At 41.4% G+C, this 8900-nt stretch overlaps 1 protein-coding gene across 1 annotated transcript in view; it reads left to right on the forward strand.

Annotated features, from left to right (window-relative positions):
* The window catches only part of LOC115397679 (GTPase IMAP family member 8-like), a 152621-nt gene extending 145889 nt beyond the window's left edge, over positions 1-6732 (forward strand). Inside the window, exons 6-7 of the mRNA XM_030104121.1 lie at positions 3498-4709; positions 4809-6732. Coding sequence (XP_029959981.1) covers positions 3498-4709; positions 4809-5425 — 1829 coding nt within the window. The 3' untranslated portion in view covers positions 5426-6732. The remainder of the gene's footprint in view (positions 1-3497; positions 4710-4808) is intronic.
* The last annotated feature ends 2168 nt before the right edge of the window (positions 6733-8900 follow it).

Consider the following 8900-nt stretch of genomic DNA (forward strand, 5'->3'; position numbering starts at 1 on the left):
GTTTCCCTCCCTGCTTCAGCACATCTAATTTAATGTTGGTGTCTTCACCAAGCTTGCAAAAAATGCCCAGTAATTAGCCTGTTATTACAGTCACATTTCCTCGAACTGGGGGAGACCTTATACATGCAGGACACTGGCCCTCAAGGCCCCGAGTTTGAGACTCTTGTTTTAAAGTCACAAAGAAAAGAACACTCACTCTGATGTTGATCGCTGCCACATAGATTTACATATAGAAATACTGTTTGTATCTCAAACTCTGGTGAGGCGCTTTTTAAATTTAAATGATGTGAAAGCACAAAGACTCTTGAGTGATCTCCGAAGGATCAACAAAGGTGGACATCACCTTGTAGGTTTCAAATCTTAAAAGCTACAAAGCTACGCTTTGACAGACTCTCTCTGTTAATTCCACGTCTGCTCAATATCAAAAGAGATCCACTTGACAATCCCATGATATTTGGACTCTAAATACAAAATCCAAAGAAAAGCATTTCTACAGAAAAAATGTCTTGAATAATCATTCAATAATTCAGAAGACAGAGAAAGTTCAAGAAACTGTGGTTCTGCTTTTTACAATTTTCAGTTTCATTTAGCAGACACTTTTGTCCAAAGCAACGTACAACACTACTGTGGGCTTGGCACACCCTGGACAGGTCGACAGTCTGTCACAGCGAACACAGAGGGACATGCAACCATTCACACTCACATTCACACCAATTCACACATCAATTTTAGGGTGAACAATCAACCTGACATGCATGTTTTTGGACTGTGGGAGGAAGCCGGAGTACCCGGAGAGAACCCACGCACACATGGGGAGAAAATGCAAACTCCACACAGAAAGGCCCCGAGCCCTGGCTGGCCGGTACTTAAACCCAGGACATTCTTGCTGTGAGGCAAGAGCGCTAATCACTGTGACTGGCCACTTTTCTTGTCCTGACGCTTTCAATCAATCAAACCAGTGGTCTCTAACCTGGTTCCTAATATATCCACTCCTTCACCCTGGCCTGCTCTGTCCCCCGCACTTTCCCGCTCCTCACCCACCCACCCAGCATGCTCTGCTGCTCCTCCCAACTAGGAGCCTATCAGCTGATGCTAAACAAACACATTTTTTCTCACCCCAGCAATTCAAGTACAAGAAGCCCAATGCAGAAAAAGTTATGATATAAAAAGGCCACTCACATACAGAAACACCACAGTTAGAGATTAAAAACTAGATTAATGTGATTTAAAAATCACTGCAAATTAGCAAGGCAGAACATTATTGCAAAAAGCCATGTGATAGTGGTAAAAAGCATGCCAAAAGTCAGAGTTGTAAAATTGTTGCCTTGGAAAAACTTAATTTAAATCATTTCGCTTCCTTCATGTGTGTTTTAGTACAGTATTGGCACCAGATTATAAGGCACAAAACCAATCAAAGAGTAAATAATGACCCTGTATTCATAGATGAGGTGCACCGGATTATGAGGCACGCTGGACAATGATAATGTGACATCCAGTGGTTTGGTTCAAAGGAAGACGAGTTGGGTGTCATGCTGCTTTATTGAGCTTCAGAACTTACTGTGACTGCAACCACGACAACACTACTGCAAATAAAACAGTGCAACCTGAGGAAAACACAGCAGAGAGGCTGCTCTCTCTCTGCTTCTCTGAGAGGTTAACACACGCTTGTGGTGCGGTGCAGTGCGGTGTGGTGTGGTGTGGTGCAGGGCTCGCGTCACGTCGCTCACTATGTTTGAATGCACGATTCTTGCATGTGCCCACATTCGCACCCCCCAAACACTGAGGTGTAGATTCAGATGGGATTAGCATTACCTTAGGATGTTGGTGTTCAGCGAATTATGGGAGGTACTTGCAGTGGAATTGTTCACTCCACAAATTATAGACATGGTGCATGTGCACAGGACTAAGGTCACACATGTCCTCCATAATGATTACAAATCATCAGAGATCCTGAGGTAATTCTAATCCTGTCTGAATAGGGCTGCAGACGTGGTAATACAGGCCAAACTCATGTGCTTAGCATGAATCCAGAGGAGACAGACAGGTGTAAACAGTCTGCATTGGGATGATCTTATCACCCGAAATGTATGTCAGTGCCAGGTACACCAATGGCTGCTATACCATGACTGCTGTAGTGATCACTGATTCAGGGTCAGAACTGCTTGATTTTGCTCATGTAAAAGACATTCAGCAACTTCATGTTTAATTCCTGTTTAAATAACTCTCTTTCCAGTGTCGGAGCTGAGGCTGGTTCTGTTGGGGAACAGCTGGTCTGAGAGGAGCTCAGTGGGAAACTTCATTCTGGGAATGAACGCATTCAACACAAAGGAAGAACTGGATCAATGTGTTCGTGTCAGCAGGGAGTCTAAGGACAAAACAATTGTTCTTATCAACACTCCAAACCTCCTGCAACTAAATGTCTCACTGACAGAACATTTTGAACTTTGGGCAAGGTTCTCTGATCCTGGACCTCATCTGTTCCTGCTGGTTATTCAGCCTGAAGTCTTCACTGAGGAGAACAGTCAGAGGCTTCAGTCCATCCTGGAGAGCTTCAGTAAGCAGTCCTGGACTCATTCAGTCTTACTGATATCAGCAGCTGAAGGAAAGAGGTCATCATCTCTTCAGGAAACTTTCCCCTCATTGAGAGACTTGATGAAGAAATGCAGAGCCAAGCTGATGTGGAAGACAAATCTCCGACGATACCTGCTGACATGCATGTGGGACATGATGAAGAAGAACAATGGAGAGCATGTGACACGAGATGGTTCAAATTTAAAAATTTCTGGTCCCAAAAGTTTGAAGGAAGATGGAGTTTCTACCAGCTTCCACCAGAATCCTGTGGAAGGAAGCAGTAAGTGGAAGAAGACATTGATATTGAATCTATGATGTATAGTTATTCTAGTTCTAGTTTATTTTTGTACTCTCGAGTAGATGAACACACAATTGACTCTGTAAACGTGCCCCAAAACTCACCAAATTTGTCACAGGCATCATGACCAGAGAATTTTTTTTTGTGTTTTAATTGACAAATTAACCCCATTACTGTCAAAATGTGCTTTCATGCACCACCGAGATACACTAAAATGGCTACCACAGCCCACAGGAATTAAAGAAAGAGATCAAACCAATTCTCACTTGTTCGTCCCATGACGATTTAAAATTCACACATTTAATCTAAGTCAAATCGGAAGTCCAGAATAAGCCTTTAAAAATATTTTTTCCCTCAATTTAACACATGGTGAGATTTAAAATTAGTGTGACTGGTGGTTCCACATCTCACACAAAATTGCTTTCTCTCATCAGTTTAAACAATTAAACTGATTTATACTCATGATTTTCAACAGATCATAATGAGAGCAGCCATTACTTTCAATCAATCCTGACCTCATGTCAGCTGTGTCAGTATTCTTCATTCTAAATGTTTAAAGGAGTTTTGTCATCCAAGTTTCAGTCTAATTCATGGTTGTTGTTTTGTTTTGTTTTTTTTTCTTTTTCAGAACATGGACTCAGGATCGTGTTGTTTGGAAAAAGTGATGACAATAAAACATCACTTGGAAACATCATCACTGGGAAACAAGAGTTTAAACCTTTATTCCAGTTTCATGGAGGAAAACAGTGTGAATCTGTCAGTGGACAGTGGGACAGAAAACCTTTGACTGTGGTGAAAACTCCAGACGTCTTTAATCTGTCAGTGGAAGCAGTGAGAAAGGAGATGGAGAGGTGTGTGGAGCTCTGTTCTCCAGGACCAAATGTTCTGCTGCTGCTAGTGAAACCCTCTGAATTCACTGAAGAGGACAGAAAAACTCTGATGTTCATCCTGAGTCTGTTTGGTCAGGATGTCTTCAAACACTCCATGGTCGTCCTGACCCACGAAGATGAAGGTCGTCACCCCACAGTAGACAGACTCATCCAGGACTGCCAGCAAAAGGTTCACAGCTTCACTGCTGACAGGAAGAATCCTTCCAAACATGATCTTCATGAGTTGATGCAGAAAATGGAAACGATAGTGAACACCCTCAGAGGAGAGTTTCTGGTCGTAGATAAAGAAACAGATGTTGGACCAGTGAGAAGAGAAGCCAAACCTCCTGTGAACCTGGTGTTGTTTGGCAGAAGAGGAGCTGGAAAGACGTCAGCAGTCAATGCTATACTGGGACCAGGAAGGTTTGGACCAGCTGCCAACTCCTCAGAGTGTGTCAGAAACCAGGGAGTGGTGTGTGGACGGTGGGTCTCTGTGGTGGAGCTGCCTGCTTTGTATGGAAGACCTCAGCAGGAGGTGATGGAGGAGGCTCTCAGCTGTGTCTCCCTCTGTGATCCTGAAGGTGTCCACGCCTTCATCCTGGTCCTGCCTGTGGGTCCACTCACTGATGAAGACAAGGGAGAGTTAGAGACCATCCAGAAGACCTTCAGCTCTTCAGTCATTGACTTCACCATGATTCTGTTCACTGTGGACTCAGATCCTTCAACTCTCAACTTTCCAAAGGGAAACAAGGAGGTAGAAGAGTTGATTCAGAGCTGTAGTGGAGAACATTTTGTTCTCAACATCAGTGGAAAACAAGAACTTTCAAGGTTGTTTTATAATGTCGATACAATGAAAGACAGGAATAAACCACGCTCCTACACAATGAAAATATTCAGTCAAGCCCAAATTACAAAGATCAACCTGCTTCAGTCTGAGCTCAACAACCTGAAAGCAAAGAACACAGGCATCTGTAAGTACATCACTGATGATTTCTGTCTTCAACAGGACATCATCTCTCAGTAAAACATCGTTCTGTTGTTTTATAGTAATAAATGTTCTTCTTTCACAGGTGTTGAGGAGATACAGAACACAGAGTGTCTCCGGATTGTTCTTCTGGGGAAGACCGGCAGTGGAAAGAGCTCCTCGGGAAACACCATCCTGGGAAGAAAGGAGTTTAAAGCTGCACCTGGAAACAAATCAGTCACCAAACGCTGTCAGAAAGCAGCGGGTGAAGTGAACAATCGTCAGATCGTTGTGGTCGATACTCCAGGACTGTTTGACAACAGTTTGCCCCATTGCCAGATTCAGGAGGAGCTGTTGAAATGTGTCTGTCTTCTGGCTCCAGGACCACATGTCTTCTTACTGGTGTTACAAATCGGACAGTTGACATTAGAGGAAAAGAAGACCCTGAAACTCATAAAGGATGCATTTGGAGAGAATTCAGAGAAGTTCACCATCATTCTTTTCACCAAAGGAGATTTACTGAAAGATGAAGGAGGGATAATTGAACAGTACATCAACGAAAGTGAAGATTCTTTGAAGAAGCTTGTCTCTGACTGTGGAGGAAGATACCATGTGTTCAACAATGATAAACAAGACTCCAATCAAGTCAGTCAGCTGATAGCAAAGATCGACTCCATGGTGAAGAAAAACGGAGGGGACTGCTTCACCAATGAGATGCTGTAAGAAGCTGAAGCAGCGATACAGAAGGAAATGGAAAAGATGTTGAAGGAGAAGGAAGAAGAGATGAAGAGAGAGAAAGAGGAACTGGAAGAGAACCAAAACAAATGCAGAAGATGGAGATGAGAATGGAGAAACAAAGAGCTGAACTGGAAGAGAAGAGAAAACTGATAAAAGAACAACTGAAGGAAAAGGAAGAAGACATCAGAAAGAAAGAACAGGAGGAGAGAGAAGAAGAAGAAAAGACAGGATGAAACTGAAAGACAAGAGTGGAAAGAAAAGGTTTAAGCTTTGGAGAACAAGATAAAATCTGAATCTCAACAAAAGGAAACAACTGATAAAAAAAACTGGTGGAGTCTAGAGAGTTGATGAGGAAGGAGCGGGAGATCTGGGAAGAGAAAAGAAAAGAGTGGTGGAAGAAAAGACAAAGAAAATAAAGAAATCCGACAAAAAGAGAAAATGAAACTGTTAAAGCTTCAGGAAGAATTTGAGGAGGAAAGAGAAAATATGAAAACAAAGAGTAGAAGATGATAAAATCAAATGAGAGGAAGAAGAGACAAGAAATAGCAATAAACTTGAAGAAAAAAAAGGAAAATATGAAGAAGAAACATGAAGAGGAGGCCAGAAAACAAGCTGAAGAGTTCAATGAATTCAACATTAAGGAAAGGGACTTTGCAGCTTTAATAGACAAACACATGCAGGACGTGATCGAACTAAAGAAAGAGCATTCGAAACAGCAACAGAAGCAAAAGAAGGAAAGTGAAGAGAAAAAAGAAACCCTTAAAAACCAAATGCATGAACTGCTGAACAAACACAAACGAGAACTGGCTGATGTGACTCTTGTCATGCTGAAACAACAAGAAAATCAGAAAAATATGAAAAAGCTTCAAATAAAACACAAAGATGACATGAATAAACTCTTGTCTGATCTGAAGAGAGATTAGGATAAAAAGATGACAGAGGAAATGAATCACTTTAAGGAAGTTCAACAAAATGAAATGACTGCTTTAAAGAGGGAATTTCAAACAGAAAACAAAGAACAGAGAAAGGCTGAAATGGCCAAAAAGCTTGAAGAAGAAATGCAATAGAAATAGGAGAACAAACAACAGAAACAAACCAGGGAAAAAACAAAGAGATGAACTCCAGAGACAAGATAAAGAGATCAATGACTTCAGAAATGAAGCTTTTGATAAGATAAAAGCAAAACAGGAAAAAGAAACTCAGTTACAGAAACAACATGATGAAGAGATGAAAAAACTGAACCGGAAAATCAGAGATGGAGATGTTGATGTGAAAGACTTCAAGAAACTGAGTGAGTGAAAAACATGCGAAAGAAATGAAGGAACTGAAGAAGAAACTTCTTCCAGAGAAGTGTCAGATTTCTTGAAGTTGATCAGACAGTAGGGAAGATTCATGATTCACAAAATGTATGAAGTGTTTTCTCCATTTGTCTTCTACTTTCATATGACCTGGTGCTTGACCATCATGTTCTACTTTTCTACTTTTATTGTGAAATGTTAACCTAGAGATGATCTGGAAAGACACCTGATCCTGAGCTTTACAATCCAAAGAGTCACAGTCAATACTTCGAATTGGATGACGTTCCTATCATCCATCCAATCAATGTTTAAAACTTTCCATTTTTATTTGATTCTCTATCTTGTTGCCATTTATATAAATTTGTATGTGAGTTGATGTTGTGTTTACAGCATGTATTTTCTGTGCATGTATGTATTTATCGCTTATAATAACTCCAAAATCATTATGTTACAAATAGAATTGTTTTAAAATTAAAAGAAAACAAACACAGAGATGTAAAGACAAAAATATGCTAAAAAGTAATTGAATTTACAAAAAAAAAAACAAAACAAAACGAAATATTTCATAATAAATACATTTTCAAAACCAGATATGTTTGGTTGGGATTTTCTTACAGTCTTCATCTTATTTGCTATTTCGTTTTGAAATAAAGTTCTGTTTTCCGAAACAAAAAATGGTGCACTTCAATCAGACTTTGGAATTATAACCGGAAACTCTCAGGTCTCTCTCTGCTGCTTTGTGTGACCCTCTGCTGCTCCCTCTCTCTGTGTTGTGAGTCTCTGAGTGTGTGTGAACTCCTGTCTGTGCCTCTTCTGGTCTCCCATCTTTCCTGTGGCCTTGCCTTTCCCTGGTTCCCTCACCTCCCCTCCTGGACTCACTCCTTCAATCTTTCAGTTCCGCCGTTGTCCAATCCTCTTTCGTCTCTTACCCTCTTCCTCATATAAGCTTCCTTTCCCCGTGTGCCTGGTGCTGGTAGTTAATGTACTTTTGTCTCAGCTTCCTTGTGTTCCTGGACGTCCTCATGGCACTGACCTGTGTTTTTTGACCTGTCTTTGGGTTAACCCTTTAGATGCCTCAGCCCGTGTTCCTGCTTCCCTCTGAACTGGACTCTGCTCTGAACCTGATGTGGTCCCTCGTTTGCTCTGTGTGTTCTGCTTCCTTGGACCTAAATAAAGACTGTAAACCAGTGTGGAGTCTGCTTTTGGGTTCACCTATACGGTCTTGACAGAAACAAGTGAAATAAAAATAAAACAGGGAAACAAAGATATTTTTTAAGCTCAACTGGACTCAAAACAGAAACTATAAATGTGATTTAAATGTCCGATTCAACTTTTTTTTTAATAACGTGAAAAAACATTGAGTTATAAATGAAAATGTTTGGTTAAAATCTGGATCCAGGATTACTCCAGAAGCTCGTGAATCACAGGAACACGTCAGAAACATTCCTGGTGTTCACAGAACTTGTTTTTGAATGTGAATGTTCTCTTTGAGAGCCTCTATTCTGCCATCAAATCCAACTTCTCTCCTCTGGTAATGTTCCAAAGAACGAACTCGGAAGATAGTCCTGTTGCTATTTTGTCAGGAAGTGGTTCAACGAGTTTCAGAGGAGTTAAAACATTTGTATTGATTCATGAGACAAACTCGTATGGAGCAGTTTGTGGCCATCAGGGGGCGCCATCAGAACATCAGAGAGTTTCTTCAGAACATCCCTGCTCTTCATTCTCATCCCATCTCGCGCCACCTTACTCCTCTTCCTCCTTTTGAAAGAGTTTGACTTCTGTGAGTCAGAGGGAGGATGGAGGATGCTCTTTACTTTCACAATCAACTCCTAAAATCAAGAGAATTAGTCATTATTGTGGTGGCGGGGCGTGACATGTTGGGCCCATGTCGGGCACCAGTGTGACAGGCTGCCTGTCTGTGGGTTCGGCCACAGGAAGGACGCCAACCTCGTCACAGTTCCTGTGCTTTCATTTGAAATCAAAAATACAAAACACACTACTTGAGCCTCCAAGGATTTACTCCAGGTAGTACTCGTATCTGCCCGACAGCATGAGCTCCGCAGACCCTCGTCCCTTCAAAGTCTGCTACCCCATTCATGAAACTCTTCTCGTGGGCTCTCTGTGGGTCCTCAACTCCCTTTCTGCAACCTCTCTTTAAAGGA

This window comes from Salarias fasciatus, chromosome 12 (genome assembly GCF_902148845.1).
Source record: "Salarias fasciatus chromosome 12, fSalaFa1.1, whole genome shotgun sequence".
NCBI classification, from domain to species: Eukaryota; Metazoa; Chordata; class Actinopteri; order Blenniiformes; family Blenniidae; genus Salarias; species Salarias fasciatus.